At 40.0% G+C, this 26,172-nt stretch overlaps 2 protein-coding genes and 1 long non-coding RNA gene across 4 annotated transcripts; 2 read left to right on the top strand and 1 right to left on the bottom strand.

The window, feature by feature from the left end:
* Positions 1 to 229: 229 nt before the first annotated feature.
* Positions 230 to 7,791, top strand: LOC102094064 (ovalbumin-like; the record flags this gene model as incomplete). The annotated part of the gene is given in 8 exon segments (NM_001282843.1): positions 230 to 276; positions 1,797 to 1,981; positions 2,598 to 2,648; positions 3,246 to 3,374; positions 4,066 to 4,183; positions 5,182 to 5,324; positions 5,502 to 5,657; positions 7,273 to 7,791. Coding segments are annotated over 7 exon segments (1,161 nt in total). The 3' UTR covers positions 7,669 to 7,791.
* Positions 7,792 to 7,795: 4 nt separating this feature from the next.
* On the bottom strand, positions 7,796 to 15,850 carry LOC135578552 (uncharacterized). The gene is made up of 3 exons (XR_010470314.1): positions 15,667 to 15,850; positions 15,509 to 15,559; positions 7,796 to 13,423 (listed from the first exon to the last, which is right to left on the bottom strand). It is a non-coding gene; the product is annotated as an uncharacterized LOC135578552 (long non-coding RNA).
* LOC102094252 (serpin B10-like) lies at positions 15,838 to 24,111 on the top strand. 2 transcript variants are annotated; one of them, XM_013369462.3, is made up of 8 exons: positions 15,838 to 15,940; positions 17,008 to 17,185; positions 18,497 to 18,610; positions 20,266 to 20,400; positions 20,764 to 20,881; positions 21,259 to 21,401; positions 21,973 to 22,128; positions 23,054 to 24,111. In XM_013369462.3, exons 2-8 carry the CDS (start codon positions 17,018 to 17,020, stop codon positions 23,456 to 23,458), a joined length of 1,239 nt encoding a protein of 412 aa, XP_013224916.2. In that variant the 5' UTR covers positions 15,838 to 15,940; positions 17,008 to 17,017; the 3' UTR covers positions 23,459 to 24,111. The 2 variants fall into 2 exon arrangements, with proteins under 2 accessions (XP_013224916.2, XP_064908613.1); XM_065052541.1 differs by having other exon boundaries at positions 15,869 to 15,940; positions 17,008 to 17,069.
* Positions 24,112 to 26,172: the final 2,061 nt, after the last annotated feature.

Raw genomic sequence — 26,172 nt, 5'->3', positions numbered from 1 at the left:
TTTTCTACAATTCAACAGTCCTGCTTTACTGTTGGAAAACACTTTGTTACACAGAATGAAACCTAATATTTGCTCTCCCTTCAATCAAAAATGGACCCATTGAAACTAAAATCTGACCTAATCCCATTAATTTATTTTTGTGGTGTCAAAGGTCAAACTTCTGAAGGGCAGCAGTGGGTAAGTCACAGTTCAGACTGTATAAATTCCCAGGGGCTCAGCCAGTCTGTCTATGAACTGCTGGAGAGCTATATTGCCTTTGGTGCTGAAGCTCAAAAGGTAAGCATTTCTCTAGGAAAATTTACCTTCTCACTATATCATTTATTGCTTATGCCTAAATTTAAAAAAAGAAAAAAAAAAGAGCAAATATTGTGTTACGTTCAGTATCTTTTAGGATAAAATATTTACACGGTATTCTCTACAAAAACTTCTCACCTGTGTCTATGCAACCTACACTATTTTATTATGTGTAAAACCTGACTGTTTACAGGAGACTTAAAAGTTCATTCTTTGTGCTTAAAATATTATTATTTTCAGAGCAGCTTATCCTTTCATTCAGTATCTCCTAAGTTTGACTTCAGCAGCAAAAGAACAAGTTTGCTTGATTGACCTCCAGTTCAACAGAGTGCACTGAGAGCAAAGCTGTGGCATTCAGTGAATTAGCTAGTTGGTTTTTTTTAGTGTGAAATTCCTCTAACAGTTGCATCTCTGTCAAATACAGCCGCTGAACACTACACAAAACAACAATGTGTGTAGGTGTGCAGACATATTTTTACAATAATCTACAGAGGCGAATTTGCATACAGAAAGGAAAGTGAGAAATGTGTGTTTGACTGTATGCATATAGTCATGGGCGTATTCACTAAAAATCTTGGTGGGGTTTAGTACTCTAAAGACAAACTTGAGATCCCACTATTAAGCATCTATAAAAGGGATTGCATTTTGAAAGACAACAAACTTCACAACTTCTGTAAATCACAGGAAGGAAACTAAATTCATGCTGACCTGAAAAGTTATGCTTTATATAAGCAGAGTGGGTACACAGGACTTATACTGTCCAGCACTTTATAGCAGCCTTGGGTAGAAACAAATATAAAGCTTTTATCGGTCTATGCCACAGACATACATTCATTCAACAGTGCCGTATTATGGTAGACATTGCTATTTTATCATGCCTGCATTTCCATTCTGTCTGAATATCACTAACAAAATTTAATTTCTCAGAAATGTTATAGTGTAGTATATATAGATATATTTTACTGCATTTATTTACTTTTAGAAAACAAAAATAGTCAGCCAGCCTCTGCTTTTACTTATATCTGTTCAAACCTAGAGCAAGTCTACTAAAATTTGTACTTTAAATTTTCAGCTTTGCAAGTGTCATAGACAGATCATAGTTTTGTGTTTTCATCAAAGGTACTACAAATTGCCAAGCAATTCTAGCCTTCACTGAAAGAAAATAAGTACAAGCAACTGTTGTTTGACTGTTTTGTAAAGTAAAGTAAAGTAAATGTAAATGTAAATGTAAAATGTAAAGTAAACAGAAATCACTTACAGATTAAGAATATTACAGCCAAAAAGGCAACTGAATACAAATGTCAAAGAATACAGAGTTTACGAATACAGAGTTTCTAACATGCACTAGAGGTGGGCATAGCAATAGGCATGTTACCACAGCATGACTTCAAAACTACTTGCTTATACTTCATTGCCTACATCTACTATTAAAGCGCATTGTGCTGTGTATGTGCGCTATTCCATTATTACATTATCATTGTACTTCTACTGTTTTTTTCTAGGCAATACTGGTTTCACAATGGCCTCCATTGGTGCAGCAAGTGCAGAATTTTCCTTTGAGGTATTCGATGAGCTGAAAGCCCAGTATCCCAATCAGAACATCATCTTCGCCCCCTTGAGCATCCTGTCAGCTCTGTCCATGCTCTACCTGGGTGCAAGAGGAAACACCAAGGCCCAGATAGATAAGGTGAGGCTACAGTTAAGGATTTAAACCTTCCTGCTGCTTAATAGAGCTGTAGCTCTTAATTATATTATAATGTCCCTTGCATAGATCAGAGGCTAAAAAATCTGGATCTAGAGTTATCAAAAGCTGCGGCAATCTCCAACTCTCTCATAGTGTTAAACAAATGCATCAGCCACAAAACTTGAAACAGGATTTCATTGTTAGCAGTAGGATTCTCAAAGAGAACAACACATTCCAGTGGTCCTTTGTTTAGAGTAAGGAAAGCAGGTAAAATCTCCAGGGAAATAGCCAAAACATGTCTCCAGTCTGCAAAATATTTCACATTACTTTTCTGTAGCTCTCACTTCACAGGGTGGGTGGCTTGTTAGATGGAAGAAAGTTAGTATTATTAACAGCACACTCTGGAGCTGACTTCTAGGTGTCCAATAGAAAAAAAGATCATCTAAGCATACAACAGGATGCACAGCTATTCACAGATGGTACGGATGGATTGCACCTTTTGAGTCATCCGACTTCTGAGTTAGCCAACAGTTTTACTCTAAACATCATGTGTTAATCTCAGTTGCATAACCCTTTTTGTCATACCTGTTATTTCAACTTGTGTTAATTTCAATTACAGGTTGTTCACTTTGATAAAATCACAGGATCTGGAGAGACTGTTGAATCTCAGGTACAGAAACAATTTCATCTTCTCTATGTCACTTTCTCCTGGGAGCAAAACCTAGCAGATAAAGCAGCCTTCTAGCCATTCCAACCCCTCTCTGACGAGTAGCTATTGCTCTGCATCCAGCAGTTAGGGGAACACTTTGTTCATAAGAATACAGAGAGAGAAGGGAGGTAACAGAGGAATCAGAACAAGCAAAAGATGAAACTGGCATCAAAATATTGGGAAAATAGGGAAAATGACAGATATTTGCATGCTTAGACAAGGTAGCTGGATGTTACTGATTTAATGGGACTGGCTGGGAATGGAGGAAAGCCTATCTGATCTGCTGGAGCTGGATTACTGTAGTGGGTAATTAAAAGAACCTCTGGGGGAGGTATGAGGCAATTATATCAGCAAGACAGCACAGAATTGTATATATTAGAAAATTACTACATCAATGTAGTTATAGCAACAAGATAGATATACAGGACAAACAACAGTTTTGTAAGCAGAAGTGTCTGAACTACTTTATTCTTCTCATAGAACATGAAAAACCTACTAAGTACTAAAACTAGAATAACATCATCCATCTTTTTATTTGCTTTCATGCCAACAATTCAGTGCAGTACATCAGTAAACGTCCACACTTCACTTAAAGACACGTTCATCCAAATCACCAAACCAAGTGACAATTATTCACTCAGCTTTGCCAGTAGACTTTACGCTGAAGAAACATTCCAAATCCTACCGGTGAGTTGCACTAAAATCTTCATCTGAGAGTATTTTCATGTCATAGCTGTAACATCATTCTGTAGTGCAAAATAATTGTCAGAAGTCTAGTTTCTGCTGAAGAAATTTTCTACCATATGGAAGACAGGATTCATGGCTTCTCTCTGTCGCAGCCTTAACCCTCCGCTGTCTTGAGAAAAAATATGTTTAGCCAAAAAGATGTTTCTGCAAAGTACAGTCATGATCTAATAATGTCAAGATATAATTAATAAAGGTAACTTTCGTTGGAAAGAACTCTAACTGTTTTCTTAACTTATAAAACAAACCTGAAAAAGAATTTCAGGTTCTCAAAAATATTACAAGTTTTCCCATTGAAGGGAACATTTAATTTGAAATTAAAGGAAAATACCATTGCAAAGTCAAAAGTGAAAAAGTAGGCAAAATTAAAAAAAACCCCCATATTTCAACTGAAATGAATGTATTTTTTTTGGATCAAACTAAATTCTGGGAAATACTTAAAAAAAATTTCAAGCATATACTCTTGCTTGAAGCAATGAATGTCAAATCCTAAGATGCTTACGAATTAGAATCATGGTTTATTGAGTAGCTTTAATGAGCAGATTATTCATATCTGTTAATTTCAGTCTTGCATTTCACATTTTCAAAATGCTTTGACATTCTAATCTGAAAACTGCATACTCTTCATTTGCAGGAATACATACAATGTGTGAAGGAACTGTATAAAGAAAGCGTGGAAACTGTCAGCTTTCAAAAAGCTGCAGATCAAGCCAGAGAGCTCATCAACTCCTGGGCTGAAAGTCAGACAAGTGGTAAGAGCAAGCCAAGTATCAGCATGGGTATTTTCCATTCTGCCACCGCATGTGAGCAGCATATGGTAATGCTTTAAGTCAGGAGAGAACAAAAAACCCCAAAACCTCTCTCTCTGTTCCTGTTCCTGGATAATGGATCAGTTCCCAAATATGGAACTATCATTTAACAATTTTTTTTTTCCTCAGACACATCCCTTTTAGAGGACTCTCTATATCTGTAGGTGCTTTGTGGGTATGTAACACTTCCAGTTCTGATGAAAGCGGCAACCCTAGAACATGCTTGGTACACAGTGACAAGTGGTTTGACACTAGTGTTGAGAATCTGGATATCCTTTGATCAGCACGCTTTGCCCTCAAGATTCCCAGAGTTGTTTGCCTGTTAAGTAGGGCATGCAGTCACAAGGTAATTGAGAAATCTTAACACGTAAAGGGCAATGGAAAACCACAAGCACACCACAATTGGGATTTTTACCCTATTGCACCTCCATGTGGTTCTTTTATTCTTCCAGTCTCTTCCTGCCCCCCTCAAAACATTCCTTTCCCTCATTCTTGAAGCACATGGCCTGAACAGAAAACACAGATAAAAGATGCTGAATTTTAACTTAAATGAGAATATTAATAATCACACAACCTTTGGTGTAATGTCGTAATTTGATGGAGAAAACCAGGCCATAATTCAGCTACTGGTGGGAAAGGACTAAGGGAGGAGTGTGCTATGTGTATGAGGACTGCAGAATAAACAGGACCGAAGTATAACAAGAAATCAGAATAAAACTCTGGTTTTCTTTCCTGTTACCTTTTCTACATAGACATCGCCTTTCAGCTTTGGTTTGAAGCAACAAGTATTTATGTTTAGAGCTGAAAAAAAAATTGTCTCTGCCCTACACCCTCCTCCCCACATATTCTATACCCTCCATTTAATGTTATGATTGCCAAGTAAGATGTGTTACACACAAATATGTTATACATGTGTTCTCTTTTCCTATTCATTATTAAAGGAATGATCAGAAATATCCTTCAACCGGGCTCTGTGGATCCCCAGACTGAAATGGTCCTTGTCAATGCCATTTACTTCAAAGGAGTGTGGGCGAAAGCATTTAAGGTTGAAGGCACCCAGACAATGCCGTTCAGAGTGACTGAGGTACATGGGCATACGTCACCTTAAAGGTGTCATCTTTTAGAATTTGTGAAGACAGTAGACACATTGTTATACAGTCGTCCTGGACAAGAGCAATCAGTACTTTTAATGATAAGGAGATATTTCTACGCTGTACGAATAATCTTTGTGAAAACTATATTATCTTATTTGGTTTTGCAGCAAGAAAGCAAACCTGTGCAGATGATGTACCAGCTTGGTTCATTTAAAGTGACAGACCTGCCTCCTGAGAAAATGAGGATCCTGGAGCTTCCATATGCCAGCGGCATGCTGAGCATGTGGGTGATCTTGCCTTATGATATCTCTGGCCTGGAGCAGGTATGACTCTGGGAACTGGGTTTCAGAAAACCATGAACATGGTGAATGTAGATGCTGCAAAGCCCTTCACAATCAAATTATCCTAAAACACTTCACCAGTGAAGATGTGGACACTAGCAACATGGGATTGTTGCATAGAAGCATGTAGCTGACTCAGTGGTCCTGCAATAGTTGTGCTGAGCACAGATTACTTACAGGACTACTTCAGTGGGTTAAATATTGGACACCACAGAATGGATTCTTCTTGGCTAATCAGCTGTTACTCCAGCAGCTTGAACGTCAAACATTTATGCCTCCATTTCTGTCCATTGAGGAGCTTCCTGGGAAGTTCATGTTACCTTTAGTAGTTGTAATTATTGCTTGGTTTGGCAGTGTTCAACATGCTTCCTTCCTATCTTCAAAAAACCAGACATGAAGGGTACTGAAGTGGTTAAAGCAATTTCACGAAATAAAATGTACATGACATACTATTGTTGATATGAACAGAATACAGGCATGGGATATTGTCATTAGCAGGACTGTAGTTAGTCTGAATAGGAAAGGTTATGTAATAAATGAGAGTTCACTGAGATATTCGTACACTAACACTTCAAGAATCTAAATTATGAAAGTGAAGAGCAATTTGAAAACAGCTAAATTTCCATCAGTTATGATTGCAGACATGCATAATGAAGATTACATACAATTCTGGAAAAAAAAAGAAAAAGTAGGTATACATAGGAGAACAAACACTGTATATTATAATTAGAAAGTCTGAAAAGGAAAAACTTGGATAAAATAGAATCTCTATGCATAAGAAAAAAAAAAAAGTATTTGGATAAAGTTGGTAAGAAAGACTATATCAACATGGTGTTACTACATACTGCCATGGCAAGATCTGCATACTTAGCAAGTTAGCAGAGAGATATTCAGTAAATTAGCAGAGAAAGAAATATTACTAGGCATGAAGCAACGTACACAATAATGGAAACAACCAACTAGTCTGGATAGCAATCACTAACAAGGGTACTCACTCTTCTAATGGTCACCAACGCAAGTGGTGACTGTGCTGTTTTAGACTTTCTTTCTTGATGGGCAGAGATAACTTTGAACTGAGTGAGCTTGGAGTAGTACAGTGTAACTAAAATAAAAGGATACTTTACAACTTAGCCTTTACTTTTCAAAAAGCCAATTTCTCATAAAAATATTAGTTCCTAGTATAGCAACAATTCATTGTTCAGGTATTAGTAATTGGTTACCATTACCACCTTGTTATTTGGAGGTCTTAAATGTAGGTAGAGCTTACAACTCAAAAGCACAGAATTATTTTTGGAATGTATTCCCCAAGTAATGAAGATAAATAGCAAGAGCTTTAGGTCAAATTTGCTAAGTAGCCACCACATTAAAAAAATTGATTGGCAGTGAGTCTGTTAAAGAAATAGAAAGCAAGACAGAACAGATAAGGAAGAGTCATAGTTTGCTTTCCTGTCCTAGATACATTAATCTGTATATATCTAGAAAAAATGCCGTAACAAGACCAGTCAGTGAAAAAGGAAAAAAACATCGCTGGTACTGCACTGCCACAAAGGAAGTTGTGCTCTCAACCCAGAGATCTTATTCTCTTGTTTTCTTGCAGATTGAGAATGCAATCACCTTTGAAAAACTCCAGGAGTGGACCAGTTCTAATTTAATGGAAGAGAAGACAGTGAAAGTGTACCTCCCCCGCATGAAGATGGAGGAGAAATACAACCTCACATCTGTCTTAATGGGCTTGGGTATAACTGACCTGTTCAGCTCATCAGCCGATCTCTCTGGCATCTCTTCAGTAGAGCGCCTGAAGGTGTCTGAAGCTGTTCATCAGGCATTTGTTGAAATCGATGAAGCAGGCAGTGAGGCGGCAGGCATAGCAGGAGCTGCAGTCAAGGATGAAAGTGCTTCTCCAGAGTTTAAGGTTGACCACCCTTTCCTCTTCTTGATCAGGCACAATCCAACCGATGGCATCCTATTCTTAGCCAGATGCGTTTCCCCTTAAAGACAAGAAAGCTGAAAGAGTTTCTGTCCCTCACAGCAAGACCCAGAGCACTGCAGTATCAAGGGTAAAAAGAAAGGTATACTCTCTTTTTCATCCATATTTTCTAAATGCAGAGGGCTTTCTTTAAAAAAAAAAAATTAAATCAGAGAAATTATACCATGAAAACAGCAGTCCTTTGCCTTTCCTTTCTGTGTAGAGTAATATTATTTACTCATGAACGAAGGATTAAAGGAATGAAAACCAGGCCCAAAGAAAACATGAACAGAGATGCTCCTGGTGCAAGTTAACAATACTAGTGCCAATTCATCACACTGAAAAATCACAACCCCATTCATCAGCAGGAGTTTTATGGAAAAAAATGCAGTCTTCCAATGAAGCCAGCTTTTTCTATGGCCAAGCTTCATGGTGACTCCTCTGCAATTAGTCACTCGAAAACTCCCAGATTAAATTCTAAACTGTCACCAGCCATTCCTACTCTGACAAGGCAATTGCTTTTTCTTTGTGCTCCTGATACTGCAAGGTTCTTCTTCACTTTCTAAAGATGCATTATAGAAATCTTACAATTCGTATTTCTCCTTAAGCCTTTTTGGCTCAATTGTCTTGACCAAATATGGCATATTACTATTCAAATTGTTTTCCATGTGTCCATATGTGATGGGTCTTGTGTACATACTCTTTTGCTTCCTTAATCATAATAAAAACACGTTTAAGCAAGTGCATTTCATCTGGAGTATTTCAAGTGTGCCTGGGATGAAGTAATCCTGGTTATACCTACAAAGTGTGGGATGAGAAGCTGGAGAGCAGCCCTGTAGAAAGAGATTTGGGGGTTTGAGTTGATGGGAGGTTGAATACGAGTCAACGGTGTGCTCTGGCAGCCAAAAGGGCCATTTATGTCCTGGGGTGCAACAAGCACAGTATAACTGCCAGTCAAGGGATGCAATTGTCCCACTCTACACTGTACTGGTGCGGCCTCACCTCGAGTACTGCTTGCAGTTTTGGGCATCTCAGTATAAGAAAGACATCAAACTATGAAAGTGTGTCCAGAGGAGGGCAATCAAGATGGTGAAAGGCCTTGAGGGCAAAACTTATGAGGAGCAGCTGGGGTCACTTGGTTTGTTCAGCCTAGAGAAGAGAAGGCTGAGGGGTGACCTCATGGTGGCTACAGCTTCCTCAGGGGAGCAGCAGAGGGGGCAGTGCTGGTCTCTCTCTCTCTGGTGACCAGCGACAGGACACAAGGAGATGGCATGAAGCTGTGTCAGGGGAAGTTCAGACTGGACATTAGGAAAAGGTTCTTCAATGACATGGTGGTCGATCACTGAAATAGGCTCCTCTGGGAGGTGGTCATGGCACCAAGCCTGTTAGAGTTCAAGGAGTATCTGTATGATGCTCTTAGTCATATGGTTTAGTTTTAGATAGCCCTACAAAGAGCAGGGAATTGGACTCGATGATCCTTATGAGTCTCTTCTAACGAGATATTCTATGATTCTTTTATCATAGTTGATTCATTGCTTACAGAGAGATGAGGAATGAGAGTCTGTCCTAACAACGGGCTACGATACAATGTTGAGACCACTGTTCTGCCAGGAAGGGACCAGCATGACCCATAATCCCTCAAGCATGCAACTCCAACTAGTCACATACAACACTTTCAGCACAAACCATGATTCATCCAGTCTCTCTGAAACAAGTGTCGATAAGCAGTTTGGAAGGCAGCTGGATATGTGCAGAATCTACACCTCACTGAGACCATAACACTGCCTTGAAGAACATATGGGAATGGGAAATAGGAATGGGCTTTCTACTTTTGGTAAATAAAGAGAATAATCACACTAAAAGAAGCAATGTCTATGGCAAGTTAAAGTTTCTCTCTGGAATGAATTATTCTTCCCTTTGTCACTGAAACAAGAAAGGAAACAGGCCTGTGAGGAACTGTCACAGAGAAGTACCAGAAGAATGAAAGGAAGATTTTTTGGGGTGAAGTTACTGCAAGAAAGCTATGCTCTTTCTAGACTCCAGCATGCACAGCATGGCACCAGTGCTGGGTAGTCTGTGATGGTATGTTTTCTCAGTTCCACCTCACAGTATTCAGTTTGTTCTACTTTTTTCGGCTACTCCCTCTCTCCCTCACTCTCCCCTTCAAGATAACACACAATTTGGCCATACCTAGGGGACATAACTTGCTGGTAGCAAACACAATCTTGCAAAAGAAGGAAGATAACAAGACACCACCTCCACCGGTGTATAAATAGTTCAAATATTTTCCTTTAATTTCCTGTATCTTAGTCAATTGCTGGTCAGGAGATAACAAATGGGGAAATTTTTTGCAAGAGAGCTAACAACGTGTTCACTATTGCTCTGGAGTTTCTGTTATCTGGTCATGGAAATAGGGTGCCTAAAATCCTCAGGACACTTAATTTTCAGCAGATTCGTTATAAAACTGCCCTATTTATAGGCCATTGTGTTTCTTATCAATTAATACATACTTCTTCACAAACAGAAGATGCAAAGAAGTGTATCTACTCCTGTATGTAGACAGATTCAGTGTGGCCTCCTTATTTCTGCTGACTTCCGCCAGCACAGCAACCAGCAGTCATATTGTTGTCCTCAGTAGCCACCTCCTTAACCTTCCTCAACATTCTCAGCCCTATGTTTTCAGAGACTGAAAACTTTGAAACCATTTTTTGGACTTGGCAAATCACACACCCATGAAGGAATGGATGCTGGAGTCCTCAGATCTCAGACCCAGAAATATTTGTCTAACAGTCAAAAACTCCAACAGCCTTCCACACCTGAAGCACCGTAGCTTTTGTAATAATAGACACATAAATGTCAGTCCTGGATGAAGTCCCAAGTTGGGTGACAGATATCAGACCACCATCACCCATCATGGAACAAGTCCTCTCCTTTGTGCCAACAGAGGAGGATACAGCTTTCTCTCTCCATTCACAAAGAAGCAAATTAGTCAGCACCATGTCCCAGAGACTTTGACTCTCCTCTGTGTCATGAAGTGCAGCTGGATTGACCTCTCTTTTACCCCTAATATTTCTTTCTGCACAAGTATGGAAGAAAGCTCCGATTCTCAGCTTTAGGACCCATCATAAGAGGCTTTTACGTGCTCTGCCACCACACCTTTTATGTATTTGTCATTGCACACATACAAAGGGGCACAATTAATTCAAAGGATTAATGAGCTGTGCAGATACAAGACCACACTTGTTCATCTGCCTGCAGTCTTACAGTAGGAAGGTAATTCACGTAATGAATTTCCACAGAGATGACAGAATTTGACCCCAGGGCTCTATTGTTTATTCCAGTCCTAATTCTTCTAATACATAAGAATGTAAGCAACATTGCTCAGTTGATCAAAGTCAGCTATCTGCAAAAATTGGTCTCCCGAAGTTCACAGAATTAGAGAGTAACTTGTGTTAGAACGGGCAGCTGACAGTCATCTGGTCTTCAAAGCTATACTAAGCTGCTCATGGCCTTTCCCTGTCAAATGTTGCATAGCTTTAAGATTGTAGAATACACAATCTTCTGATTAATGTAATTTTAAACATAAATCCACATCTCACTAATGTCAAAATAGTATAAGCCATTCAGCCAGCTTAGCTTTCTCTCACCAAATCAGAGTTGGCTACATGTGAGAATAAGTCCCACCAGCCCTCATTTTGAATCTTCAATGGTCAGCTACAATGCTCTCACCCTCCCTTCCCACTTTTAACACTCTCTGAACCAAAGTCTAGAGAATATCTCTGTGAATTCCAAGTAGTGCTTAGTCACCCTGTGAACAGCAGGTTCCTCGGATGGTTCATGATGTTTAGGAGCAAAGGTGAGATAATACACGGCTTCATGCTACACATTTTTAGCCCTAGTAGCATAATTTATACTTTGTCTCCATTTTGCTATATGTGGATATCCATGTGCTATCATTTGCACCTGGCCTCCCTTTCCTCATTGTTATAGTCTTAAATATCACAAAATAAAGACTCTAATATCATAGGGCTCTGTCTTGTAACATGAGCAAATGCTCACAATTGTGTGATATTACCGAGAAAAAAATATTCTGAACCAATTTGGAGCTTTTATTTTTTCAACTCATACAGCACTTTCCTATGTTTTCTAAATGTTAACAATAGCAACACACAGCCCAAAATCAAAGCAGGCAAAAAATTAATTTTTGTTATAAGCACCTTACAGACAACAGGAACAGAATCCTGGAGGCGAGCAAATCCTTACAGTGGAAGGCTGACTTCTTAGTCACACAAGTAAAATTTCAATGCCGTGGCTCTGGTAAGGTCAGCATGGAGCAGGAGAATAGTGAGGTGTCAGATGAGTTCTTGTAAGGAATGCAGAGATATGGGAATTAAAGGCGGACAAAGCGGGTGGAGGAAGAATCATTAAACTTCACAGGACTATGTGTAAGAGCAGTTCCTCTTTCCTCTTCCCTCTTTTCTTTCTCATTGTGCTTCATTGCTTGGTCACAGTTCATTTCTGCCTAGTAACTCCCTTTTCCCAAGGCACTGACCAGCCCACCCTCACCATGCCCCCCCTTTACTCTCCTTGCCCTTCAGCAATCTCTATCTACTCCTTGGGGCAGTGAGTTAAGAGGGCAGGGCTGGGTTCAGGCCCTGTCTCTAAGAGGAGAAATATCAGGGAGAGGAAGGTTTGGGACTAAGGAAGAAAGTGGGAAGAGGTTGTTCCCACTCCTGCTGCCTGGAGGGATCATCTGCCACGCAATAAGACTGTGTGCTGCTCAACTACAGAGCGCAAGCTGCACCTCAGCTGCACCTGCAGGAGATGGGGTGAGGGCCCAATTCCTCCAGCCACAGAGAGCAGCCTGGGAAACTCCAAATAGCACAAAGCAGGGATCAGCTTCCTGATTCAGTAGTTGCGCAGCTGACATACAGTTACACCCTTTGAGAGGTTTCTTCGGAAAAATGACAAGTTTCAGCTAAAGTGCATACAGGCCACACATACATTATTACTCATAATGCAGTACTGGGTATCACGATTGAGAAATTCAGGCCACACTTCATATTTTTGATGTTAACTACTATCCGGGATATTTAAAAAAGTGCTCACCGCCTGAGTCATTCAAAGGAAAACTGCACCCTTGCACATGTGAAAACAGTGTGCACATTCATTAAAAGATAAATGATCTCTTTTCAGTTATAGAGATCGGCCCTTTCTCAGAAGTGTTGTAGTTCTTCACAGGGCTAAATTTCTCAGGACAAACACTACGTTTATTAATTACAGTGTCTAAGCCAAAGCATGTAGAAGTAATAGTAAAGTATGATGAATTGTGCCAGTAGAGTCCAATTTCACCACACCTTTGCTTTCTGGAGGTGGGGATCAAATGCCTCAGTAATATTTATACAGGAACCTCACCACACCCTCTGGAAACTCACAAGGTTTTAAACACTGCTGGAGTATGTCAGCAAAGATTGCTTGGCAAGGGAAGGCTTGCAAACCAACTGTAGGAGGAACACAACAGATAGTTATCTCGGCTTTCAAAACTCTCATCCTCCCCATGCCTCTTTTATCTCCTGAAGTCCTTTTAAAGGTTTAGAAACATTTAACATCCTTTCGTGTTTAAAATCTACTGGCCTGCTGTGGCTGGAAAAATTAAAAAATGTGAACCAGAAATTCTTCCCTGCCAAGTAAATAAACAGTGCTTATACTATTAAAAAATATTTGAAGATGTCAGGGAAACTGAGCAGCTTCTCTTCAAATGCCACTTTTTCCTTTGATCTACCTGAAACAGAGAACACATTAGTTTTGAATTAAATCAGATTTCCAAGAGCTATACAGAGTTGATAGTTAAAATAAGTTAACAATGAATATGAAAACCAGCCATGGAAATTTGTATCCTAAAATACTCTGTGAAGCAGAAGCTACCATTTTTCTCTGACAGAAAGTCTTTATCTCAAGACCCTCAAAAACCTTTAAAGAGCACCTAAAAATGTTCTGTTTACATATCAAGCATTACGCCTACTCCTGAACCCTGGTGTTAATGAACAGAGCAACACACTGTGTAAGAAAGTCACAATGACTTGTGCTAAGTTAAACTGAAACTGGAGGAAAACTAAATGCATTTATATAGCTGAAATCTGGCCAGGGCACTGCTGTCCTGCCAATATTTGTCCTGACCAAATGGAAACACGAACGGCTGCAATGAAAGAGCTCACAGGTTTACTTTCCACTGGAAGGATACTATTAATACAACACTTCCAGCGGGCTGCTGTGTTGACGTAGCATGTGGTGGGAGTGAGAGTACTGCGGCTACTGAGTCAGCGGCATCTCCCATTGAGCCCTGGCCTCTGGTGATGTTAATTTAAAAGGATATTGGAAAATGTTGTCAATCCATCATGTTGATGTAGCATACGTAGTTCCTTGATACAAGTATAATTTTAGTTACTCAGTATGCTTTGCTTTTTTTTTTTTTTTTTAATAATGACCAGAAATGCCATTCAAGAAGTGTTTTTAAAAGTCAGCTTTAAAACCTTGTACAAAGGCACAAGCCTCTCATTCAGCCTAAGCCAGCACTTCTGCGTAAACAGAACACCTCAGTCACTTCTTGTAAAGCAGCAAGCAGTATTACGGGTAAGCAAATTAAATTACTCCCTGCTTTAAAACCAGAAAACCCACAGAAATTGCTCTAAGGGTTGAACTCTATCCAGTGTATCTATCATTCATTCAACAGCATGGGTAAATTTGCAGAGATTACTCAAATCATTTAGGCTTTGAGAATCATTTAGGGCCAATGTAAACAGATCACAACTTTCCTGGGAGCAATGGAAGCAATTAATTCTGCAGTGAACATCTCTCCTACACTATGCTGCTCTCTGGAAAATCTATCGCATGCATCTAATTACAACTCCCACTGAAACATTCTGGTTTTTTTGTAGCTACAATTTCAAAAGACCAGAGGGGCAGAAAAAGACCATCAGATTAAAAGTGTGGGGTTCTTCCTGAAGTAGAAAAGTGACTTTAACCAAGCTTTTGGCTCCCAAGTTATATTGATGCAGAAGGTTCATAATTGGCATGGGACCCTTTGCTGCTGCACCCTCCAATACCCTACACCAAATTTTGCAGCTACTTGTATGGCTCATTCCTCATTAGAAGATCCTCTGTGCCAGCCACAGACCTACAACTTAAGCCATGTTAAATGTATGTTCATAAACAGCAAGTCAGAAGAAAGGTCTCAGAAGATTATACCAAGGAGGTAGACCTTTGTGAGTAAGTCTTGCTCAATGTCGAAGAGGCAGCCCTGGAGAGATAAGCAGCTCCTATCCAGGTTTTCAAGGTGGCAATATCAACAGTGCAGAGAGGTAAAGAATGAAATAAAGGGCAAGAGTAGAATTACAGGAGGTTTTTCAGTCAGAGGTGAGAGTGGAGATGAACAGATACAACAAGGACAACAGAGGAAGAGACAGCATGGCTGTGACCAAAGTAGGGAAGGAGGTATTTTGGTAGCCAAGGCAAGAAGAATAAGAGGATTTGACAGAATATCTATTTCTGGAATGGAAAATGAGGAATATATCTCTGAGGTGCTACACTGGTCAAACAGCAGATTTCAGACTAGGGTGGAGAAACAGCAGCAGAAGAAAAAGAAGCCTAATCTTACACTCACATCAGGTTCTAGTGATGTCACCACTGATAATAAAGCTGAGGGTCTGGTGACTCTTCTTCAACCTTCACTATCTCACAGTGATAATATTTCTCTTATTGCACAGTCTTAGAATCCTTCAAAATTAACAAAATCCATTTTTCTAAAACAGAAACACACTAGGAGTGACAAATACTTTATCAGTAGGAAACAGAAAATAGAACAACTCACGCATAGGAAGTCCTGTCCTTTCTCTGTCTGTCTGTTCTTCAGAAATAATTTCTATTAGAGGAATCATAAAAGAAGTAGGTCAACAACTACAATTTTAAACCCTCTAAACCACAAAAGAAAGGTTGTTTAAAGTAGTGCAGTTTCAAGTTGTTACTAACCTGTTGCCACAAAATTGTTTATAGAAATACTTATGCAGTCAGTTTTGTAAGGTTCACGTATGGTGTCATACCATCACTTCACATCCCACTCTGAGATGATTCAGGTCTTCCACAGGGATGTGGCCTTCAAGGCATAATGAATTGCATAGTCATGAGTCATAAGAACCTTTGCAGAACTGGCCCGACACAGTATAAATTCACCCTATCCTTCACGTGAACTGCAGAAACCTTGGAGACACCCAGAGCAGCAGTGTTTCTCCCTGCACAAAACAAGGTACTGTAATTATTTCTAGAGATTATTTATTACATATACTCTCAGATGATGTTGCTTTGTTGACAAATGCATAGAAAAAAAAAGGTGCCAGGGATCTGAACTGGAGACAACAAATGCTTCAGAAAGTGATTTACTAAGATGGCACAGGCATGGTCTAGAAGATGTAAGTCTTAAAAAAATACAGGAAGAATAATTTATTGTACAGCGTTCTACAGATTCTAGAGCTCACTGGCTAGCATATCTATCACAGCACTGTGTTTGCTGAAGTCAGCTTAAGTCAGCTAATCTGTTCCTGTGCTTCTCAGAGCTGTTCCTGTGCTCCTGGTGTGCAAACTGCTTCAGGACACAAACTGTCTTTAAGGCCATACTATACCAACCAGAATAGCTCCTAGTCCCTGCCTAGAGCTCTCAGCTAAACCTGCAATGCAAATTACAAATAGAAGCATTTGTGGTCTACTGAATATGGAAAGCTTGTCCTGCAGAAGAACTGGGAAGCTATGATCTGGGCTAGCACTGTAAGAGAGCTTCAGGACATGTTTGAAAGTCAAAAAGGGAATTTAGGATGCAATAGTTGGGGCAGTGCTTCTCTAAAGATTGGAAGGAGTATTTTGTCTTATCCTAAAGGAATAGTTTGACTGTTACCAGAGTATCTGTTCACTGCAGCTATGAGCATCAAAATGCTCTTGTATAAACTGAAGCATAAAAGTTGTCGTAAGAGATAATCTCTCAATATCAGCTAGCCCAGGCACTGGTAAGTAGTACTATCAACTGTCACTCCAAGTTGCTGTAAAGGACAGTGTAACAACAGTCCTGGTGAACAAATACAAAATAAGGTTGAATGCTGCTTTTTCTGTAACCCAAATGACAGCAAGTGTCATCAGTGAAACAGGACATGCTCAACTTTATGACTTAATAACAGTTAATCCTCCTTGTTCTTCATATAGGTAAATAATTTTAGAAAGCCTTTAAATCCCAAAAGAAACTTCAAAAACTGAAGAGAATCTTGCAGACACACAGCAATCAAATTAGTCGTTCACTAATAGCATCTTTTCTCCCTCTCCGTGCAGGTTCAGAACAATGGAAGCTTTGAATAAAGCAAATACAAGCTTTGCTCTTGACTTTTTCAAACGTGAGTGTCAGGAAGATGGTGACAAGAATATTTTGTTCTCCCCTATCAGTATTGCATCTGCCCTGGCTACTGTTTATTTGGGAGCCAAAGGTAACACTGCAGATCAGATGGCAAAGGTGAGTTTGGGCTTCAAAAGGTAGCTGTCTGAAAGGGCTGAGCATTTGGAATAACATCTTCTATACAATAAACTTACTATGATGAAACAGAGGAAAACCATAAGCAGAAAAATAACTCTAATCAAAACTTTACACACATATGCCAGCTTCTGTCTTACCCCTGATGGGCACTGTAACTAACAGACCAGTTCTTTACTTGTGGAGGTCAAAGAAATAGTCTACTCTAGCCTCTGGAAATAGGAACCCAAACAAATGAGAGAGGCGGCACTGGTGACAGTGTCTCCTTTTAAATCTCACCAGCAGAAATAAGGTATCATTATCCCAAAGCTCAGTAACTTGAGCACTCACCAGGGAGACGGAGACCTGAATTCTCCTTCTACTTTGCCACAGACAATTCCTGTCTCATGTTTCATCTCTTTGGAAGTGACCCCCACAAAAAGACTCTCCCCTATAGCTCTTGCAAGCTTTGCAGTCTGCTAACGTAAATCCACATCCACAAGGTTAGAGAAGAAACTCAGTCAGGATGAGACTACAATCCCTCCTTTGGAGTATGTCTTTTACAGGCAAAATCACCTGCTGAAATCCTCAACTGAATTTGTGCAAAATGCACAGCTTTAGCAGGCAGCAGTGAGAACAGCCTCAATGCATAGTTACCTAGTTCCTATCGTAGGAGGTGAGGCTTGTGAGTTTGCATCTGCCAAGGGAGAAGAAGTTGTCCTACCTGCTAAGGCAGTGATCTAACTCCTGATTTACAGGACAAAAGAGGGCCAGCAGGGTAACAAAGAAAGGAGCCATCTTCTGTAAGGAAGATAGGAAAACAAAACCATACAAAGGGCATAGGTCTTCTGAAAAATGTTGCAAGGCTGGATGCACCCCTTTTTAGTCTGGCTAAGGTGCACATGGCCAGAGCAAGGGATTTAAGCATGAAACTGCCCCCATCATTTTCATGCTTTCTGGCACATAGCAGCTCTCCATTTAGACTTCTGTTTTGCTAGTTTCCATTTGGAGATAACTGTCTCTCTCAGGTGTTATTTGGTCAGCCCAGAGCGTGACTCAAAGCAGGAAAATTTATCTAGAAAGGCCAGGTATGTGACAGTTTTGCCCTGCAGCATTCAGCTTAGTGTGCTCAAGCCATTTCGTACACATGGGCCTCAAGACCTAACCAAAGATTTCACATTCAGTCAGGACTGGATTCAGGAATAAAATCTGAGTTTGACTCTCTTCATCACCAGTCCCATGACATCACTGAAAGACTTTACTGAAATAGTAAATTTTCTATTGTTGCATTTATTATTGCTTTTTCCACGACAGGTACTTCACTTTAACAAAGCTGATGGAGCCAGAAACATAACCACAACCATAAAAATGCAAGTCTATTCCAGAACAGAAGAGCGTCTATCAAATCGATGTGCTTGTTTCCAGAAGGTATCTCACCAAGTCTAGTGATCAAGCTATGGGCATACTCACATCTTGTATTTCTTGTACTTTTCTTCCACATTGGCATTTGTCTATGTTTGCCTTTCTCAGATGTAGTGTACACAGTGAATTGGTACAGCATCCTGTGATACCTTCATCTAATGCAATACTTATTACATGCTTCCCCTTTCTAGGCAGAATTGCAAAAACTAACCTCAAATTTGCAAAATTTAGAATTTCATGTTACCATTTTCTGTCAATGTATCTCTTATCTTTTTCCTTTAGCTTTGAGGAGAGATTTCTTTCTCAAATTATTACTATTCAATAGGTAGCTATTTAGCAACATGTTTTTTGACCAGGCACTGTCCCTATCTCAGAGAGCTAATCACAAGAACAAAGCTGTCCTCCTACACATTTGATTGCAGCATCAAGGCAACAAAACCCAGAACATTAACTTTTTCAGGCTATCTATGCTTGATACACTTCAGAAATTAGTCTCCATTTCAGTTGAGAAGTTAACAAAATAAACTGACGTGTTGGAATTTGACAAGATAGATGAGTTGCTTGCAATGAATCTTAGAGAAATGGAAATAATGATATTCCTAAAATATTTCTTTGACATACTGTCAGGCGTCTTGTGTCAAAGTATATGTAATTTAAGATAGCAGAAAAATACGGAAAAGCAAACATAATCCCTCTGAGTCAGCAAAGGCAGTTTTTCCTCATTGACAATTCAACCATGGTGGCATCAAGCTCTTCTCTCAGCTCTTTCCCATCACTGTTATTCTTTGTGGGCGTGAGCCATTTCCCTCCAGTCTGCCCACAAAGCCCCAGCAGCCACAAGTTCTGATGAATGGGAACAGGGATCTGCATCTCACAGTCTAATCCCATGGCTGGAAGATTTATTTTAAGGACTACGTCAACAACTCATTTGCACTGCATGAACAGGAGGGGGATTGTTCCGCATGAGTAATGCTTGTTTGAACTGTAAGAATTACAGAGCACTGTGGGTAGGGCAAAGGGACTGTTCTAACAGTTTAGAAATTTAAGTGTCTGTTCATGCCTCTGAATCTGAGGTGATGGCAAGATGAATAGAGCACAGATTTTTAGTTTAGTAGTTCATAGCATAACTTCCTCGAGCTCATTTGAGAATTTGAGCCCACACTCATTTAATCCTGTTATTTCAACATAACAAATTTACTGCAATTACTGCAACAGAAGAAAATTTACAAAATATTAACATTAAGAACAAAACTATGAAATTTAAGGGCAAGATTTCCATGTGACACACTCAACTTCCATAAATGAGAGGAGTCATACAACCAAATCTTCATGCATTGTTTAACAATTACATTCTGTCTCTCGCTCTGGATATACTTAGTTTCACAGTCTCCACTTAGAAACCTTTAACTGTTTTACATAGTTCAGGCTCTTACCACTTAAATTCTGAGATACTTACTGTGTCTACACTATATCCACAACTTTTAATCATTTCAAATTATTCTTTTAATAGCTGTCTAGTTTAGAATACGTCTTGTGTTGCAATACAGGTGACAGATTACCTGAATAGATACACTATACATGGAGCTGCATGAAGGAAGAAATTAGAAATTTTGAACTGTTTTATACAATGGATGAGTAACTTAATTTTTCTTTTCTCCAAGACAGAAATTGGCAAATCAGATAATATCCATGCTGGGTTTAAAGCACTCAACTTTGAAATCAACCAACCCACTAAAAATTACCTGCTTACAAGTGTCAACCAGTTATATGGAGAAAAAACATTGCCTTTCAGTAAGGTAGGTAGGCAATTTATTCACATTATGTAGTGCTATTTAACCTTTATGACCTCTCTGTGACAACATACCATAAACTATATTTTCACTACATCTGCAAATCATGTTGTTATCCTTTCTATGAGACTCTTCCTGAGACTTTGGGCACTAAAATTCTAGTTTTATGTGACATATATCTAATTTGAGGGTGATTTCCAGGTGTTGATAGGTATAAACATTTAAATTGAGTATTTCCACTAAAAATACTTTGTTCCTTTAGCAAAAAGATGTGCTTGTAGTCTATGGCATTTTTATCATGTTAGCTATTTATTAGCATTCATGTTGGCAGGCAACAAACATAAGATAGCTGTCTCTCTTGTGCTGCAGGAATACCTACAGTTAGCCAAGAAATACTACAATGCAGAGCCACAATCCGTTGACTTTGTGGGAGCTGCAGATGAAATCAGAAGAGAGATCAATTCCAGGGTCGAACAACAGACTGAAGGTAAGCTCCTGTCTCTTCTCTCCCAACTCAAAAATACGCTGCTTTGGCATTGAGCAAAGTCTCTGTACCCAAGAGGCCCAAGGCAGGTATCCCATTCACCTTAGAAAGGTAAAATAGATCAGTTTTCCTAAAGCAGTCATTCACTGACAAGCCCTTACTAAAACTAGTACACTCCATCTGAACATGTGAGGAAGGAGGCTTACTCTTCTTTGTAAATCAAGGTTACCCCAGTAATCACACATTTGCGAATAATCTTAAGGTAGAAGCATCCTGTATCAGCACTTACCATTTCTCTGGCTTGTATCTGCAGAAATTGTGCCAACATTTTGAAACAGTAAAACTGCACAAATGTGTAAACACCCTTTTGTTTTCTCTAGGTAAAATCCAAAATATGCTGCCTCCTGGATCTATAGATTCGCTCACAAGACTGGTCCTGATAAATGCACTCTACTTTAAAGGAAACTGGGCAACAAAGTTTGATGCTGAAGCTACCAGGCAAAGGCCTTTCAGATTAAATACGGTATGGGAATATCCTGACCTATATCCTAGACTGCAGGTGGAAAAAGCAGTGAAAAAATTGAGGGAGAGAAATTCCTGTCAGTCTTTAAATCCACATGAGATCTGGCATGAAAGCTATTTCCCTTAATGCATACAGCTTATTTTCTTCATCACATCTTCAGCATAAAGACTGCACACACTTACTAGCCACAAGTAAAATTGTCAGAAGCTGTCTTTAAACAAGTCTCCATTCTCTGAAGGCAGTGAAAACAGAGAGGTGAACAAAGCTGGACGAGTTTGTTCTTCACATTTTCATTTTTAACCATACGACAAATCAGAGTGGAATACAGCTTCCTATAACAGATGTCATTTGACGCAGCTTAGATAGCCTGCCTAGCCTCCAAGTGCCTTTTCAGAAGACTAGAGGTCCTCTGTAGAACCTGTGTCCTATGGCTTAGAGCCATAAGGATGTCTCAGACACACTGGGCAGCTTCTACAGCAAATACAATAAACTTCCACTGTGCTACTTTAACTCAGTCCTTCTGTGTTCAGTCAGAGTACAAATGGCAAACATCTAATTTTATTTGTTGCAGCATACAACTAAGCCAGTGCCAATGATGCACCTGAGTGATAAATTAAACTGGACCTACATAGAATCAATCCAGGTTGATGTTCTTGAGCTTCCATACGTCAATAATGACCTCAGCATGTTTATCCTGTTACCAAGTGACATCACTGGCCTACAAAAGGTAAAGCAACTGAGAATGTAGATCACGTGAAAAAAACAAAAGTGTCATTATTTTCTTATTTTATGCCTGTGTGAGGTAAAAGACCATGTTGCAGTCAGGTTTCTAGGAAGGAGGGTACTAATCAGGCTCAAGGAAAAGTAAATCCCAAATTTGGCCTAGCACTATGAACTTAAACCTCTTGGAGCTCAGACTAGATCTTTCTCCTGGCAGCTGGCATTTCTGTGGATTCTAATACTGATCAGTCCTGGCAACAGGCAACCAAGACCCTGAAAGACTGGCTCTTCTTCTAGCTGAACAAAAATGAGGACACAAAGCCAGCCTGCTGAGATTCACCATCTGTACAATTATGATTTCATTCTAAAAAAAACCAAACAACCACAAATTGGACAGCCTCCATTACTTTCCAGGAAGTCCAGAGCTAAAACACATGGACACTGCCACCTTCTGTAAAGAGATGGATCCTGCCTTTGGATAATAAACTTATTACATTCTCATTTATGTTAGTGAGTGTTCTGTAGAAAAAAAAAGCTCTTTTCAGTAAATTCTAAAATGTAGGGAAGACAGAAATATGACCAGTAAATCAAACAGACTACTGTCACTTGACACTGATGTTTTTATTCTACAAGTATTTAACCCTGCTATATTACCTAACAATTACCGAGAACAGCTTAAATATTGCATTGACCTACTGCAGAGCAACACACTCATTTAGTCAAAAATATTTCCAAATTGGTCTTTCACTACTCATTGTGTTTTGGGTTTTTTGGTTGGTTGGTTGTTTTGTTTGGTTTTGTTTGTTTGTTTGTTTTTGTACTCTTAAAACAGCTTGAGAAGTTCTCCATTTAAGAAAAGAGAAGAAATAGCCCGTAGGGCACAGGTTTTTGAACACTTTGTAATTTTCTGATTTTATTTTTACTAACTGCAGCTAGAAAGAGAATTGACCTTCGAAAACTTGTCTGCATGGACCAGCCCAGAATTAATGGAGAAAACAAAAATTGAGGTTTATCTGCCCAGATTCACGTTAGAAGAGAAATACGACCTCAAATCTACTTTGAGCAGGATGGGGATACAAGATGCCTTCACTAAAGGTCAAGCTGATTTCACAGGAATGTCAGAGAAAGGAGAGCTGTTTTTGTCGCAAGTTTTTCACAATTGTTTTCTAGAAGTAAATGAAGAAGGCACAGAGGCAGCAGCTGCCAGTTCAGCAGCACTGGCATCACGAAGTCTTGGTGCTGCTGTTATTTTTGTAGCAGATCACCCTTTCCTCTTCTTTATCAGGCACAACAAGACCAAGAGTATCCTCTTCTTGGGAAGGTTCTCTTCCCCCTAGAAACCCAACCATTACTAAACAGGCCCTCACAACAACAATAATGAACAAAATACACACCATGATGAGCATCTCATGTGCACTTCATTTTCCTGTACTGTTCACAAATCTCTCAATGTTAGAAGAGAGCACATATTTAAAATAACCTGGAATTCAAGCCTCTGGCTCACTTTCCCAGCCAAAGAACCTGAAAATGGTAGCACTACACTATAAGCACCAAGCTGCGCACAGAACAACATTGATGCTTCTTTTCAGCACTTTCTGAACCAGAACTGCCACAATGCAGAACAGACTACGGTAATCTGAAACAGTAATCCCCAACACACTTGCTTTGGTACATAAGAAGACAAGAGACAGGGAAAACTCCTTCCTGTGGAATGCTGCTGCATCTCCATTGGTTTCAGCTCGCTAAGCTGGTCATCCCAGGAGGGCTACCTCACCCCCATTCTTTTCAGTTTTATACAAACTTTGTAGCCTGGCACAACTGATAACGAAATAAACCTGCAAAATCTGCTGTATTCTTAATACCGGTTCTTCTTTTGTGAATGTAAAAGGTGTTAACACATGTACTTTCTAATCTCTGCCGTACAGCAATTGGAAAATACTGAACAATATAGAATTGGAGGAAAATAAAATGTACGTGCCTTGAAACCTTCTCTTTTGTAACCTTTCCTGCATTCAACACTGTTGCCAGCCCAGCACTGCACTGTTTTGTTCCCATTTTGCTTTGTCACTTATTTATCTGGTTTGAGGCAAAATCAACTTGAAGAATCAAGCCTGTAGTAATAGCTTCCCAAGTCCCTTATGGAAGATCACATGCAAATCTCCCAGTTCACACTTACTCCTGTCACAGCTCTTTCTCCTGAGGAGTAGTGTCCTAATTAGACATGCATATTTGTAGAGGATGCTCCCAAGCTCTCTGAATTCAGAATGGAACAGGTCTCATACAGGACTTGCACACACCCCTAGCACCTTACTAGAAATATCTCTTGGGATGGCAGGACTCCCTTTTCCTGTCAGAGAGGATGCTGCTGGCTGTCACTGAGTCCTTTCTGTTTTCTTCCATGCAACCAGTTGCTTCCAGGGTCCCTTCTGGCTCTGCTTCCCAGACAGGAATGCACATAGGAAAAGTGTTGTGAAGTGCGTGCTTTCCTGTATCCTTGTACAACCTCAACAGCGCTGTCTTCTGTCTGACTCAGCTGTGAAACAGAATCCCTGTGCATTCAGGTACAATTCTGCCATGCCCTGTTTCACCTAACTTAAGGGCTTCAGGCCCCCACAACCAAGCCCCTTCAGCACTTCCTGATGTGCCTCAGGAATAAAGGCATGAAAGCCACACCTGGGAAGCCAAGGAGGAACAAAACCATGACAGCACACATCCAAACTTAATCACAGGCCTTTAAAGTCAATGGAAATGTTAGTCACCTATTCTTTTTCCTTCAACTGTTTCAAGTGTGATTGCAAAGATGACAGAGTTAACATTCTTTTGGTGTTACCAGATCATTATTAAGTGGCAAAGTCCACAAAACTTGGAGGACAAGTTGCATATTAGGGAACAACATTCCCTCAGGGTGAGCAGCACAGCACTGGAGAATCTCGATCCTTGGAAGCATTGTGGCTGACCTTATCTACTGATGGCCCTGCTCCAAGCAGGAGGTTGACCTTTGGGTGTCTCTCTGAAATAACACATGTGATTGTCTCTCTTGTCAACATCCATTTTGCCTTCTCACCTCCTTTTCTCATCCTCCCTGGCATCCTTGCTTCTTGACTAACAAAGGGGCTAGCTTGCTCACTCTCAGCACACTTCTTTGGAACTTGGAGTCTCTTGGCTTGGGCTTTCCCACCACCTAACCATTCAGCTGACCTTTCTCCTATCCTGATTTCTTGATAATTTACTCACTGTACTAAAAACAAACCTTGTTTAATTTCTGGCATTTCTTCATTGCCTTGCACAACACTGATTTCTACCACTTTTTAGAAGACTTGACCCACACTGTTCCCGTAACCAAGCTTGCAGCAAAATGCTTAGCACACAGTAGTTTCCTTCCCTTCCTCCATTCCCCTTCCCCTGCCCCCCAGGCTCTTGCAGTTGTTGCCACCACCTTCTCTTTCCTTCACCATCCAACAGCAGCCCAGCTGTTTTTGGGGACTGCAAAGTGACAACTACTGTGCCATGTTTGCCAACGTTGTATTTTTTTCATTCCGCCCTTGCTCAAGCCTGCCCAGTGGTGTTGTTGCAGTCCTTGCCCTCTATCACTACATGCAAGTGCTATGCACTAACTCAGTTTTTTTTTGTGTTTATCTCAAATGTTTCCCAGCCATGGTTGCACTGAGATTTCTTCACCAACACAATCAGTGGGGTGTCTATCCCTTACCCTGAATGGTCCTTCATGTTTTTGCCTCTGCTTATGTTCCTAATGATCTGCAGTCTGAAGATCTCTCAGAGTCCCATTCAGTCACTAAGGTCTTGAAGTTTTATGCTGATGTGCCTCATTTGAAACCCAGGATTCACAGTTGCACAAAGCCAGGAAAGAGAATCAGGCCTACAATATCTGTTTATACCCAGAAACCAAAAACGAGCATTCAGGTTGTGCAACTTTTTTACTAGGGTCATTTATTTAAAACAACAGACCAGTTGTCTCCAGAACACCGCTGGAAGGGGTGAGCTGTTCTGCTGTCCTGTCAGTAGGCTATTGTGGTGTAACAATAGAGCTGAG

This window comes from Columba livia, chromosome 2, assembly GCF_036013475.1.
Source record: "Columba livia isolate bColLiv1 breed racing homer chromosome 2, bColLiv1.pat.W.v2, whole genome shotgun sequence".
Classification (NCBI taxonomy): Eukaryota; Metazoa; Chordata; class Aves; order Columbiformes; family Columbidae; genus Columba; species Columba livia.
Note: the sequence above shows the minus strand (reverse complement) of the source record. Positions and strands in the feature narration are given on the sequence as shown.

What these genes read in the sequence shown, in the direction of transcription:
- LOC102094252 (XM_013369462.3), top strand. Translation starts at nt 17,018, where the DNA reads ATGGAAGCTTTGAATAAAGCAAATACAAGCTTTGCTCTTGACTTTTTC. An exon ending in GATGTGCTTGTTTCCAGAAG is followed by an intron (nt 18,611 to 20,265) that starts GTATCTCACCAA and finishes CTTTTCTCCAAG; the next exon opens with ACAGAAATTGGCAAATCAGA. An exon ending in ACATCACTGGCCTACAAAAG is followed by an intron (nt 22,129 to 23,053) that starts GTAAAGCAACTG and finishes TACTAACTGCAG; the next exon opens with CTAGAAAGAGAATTGACCTT.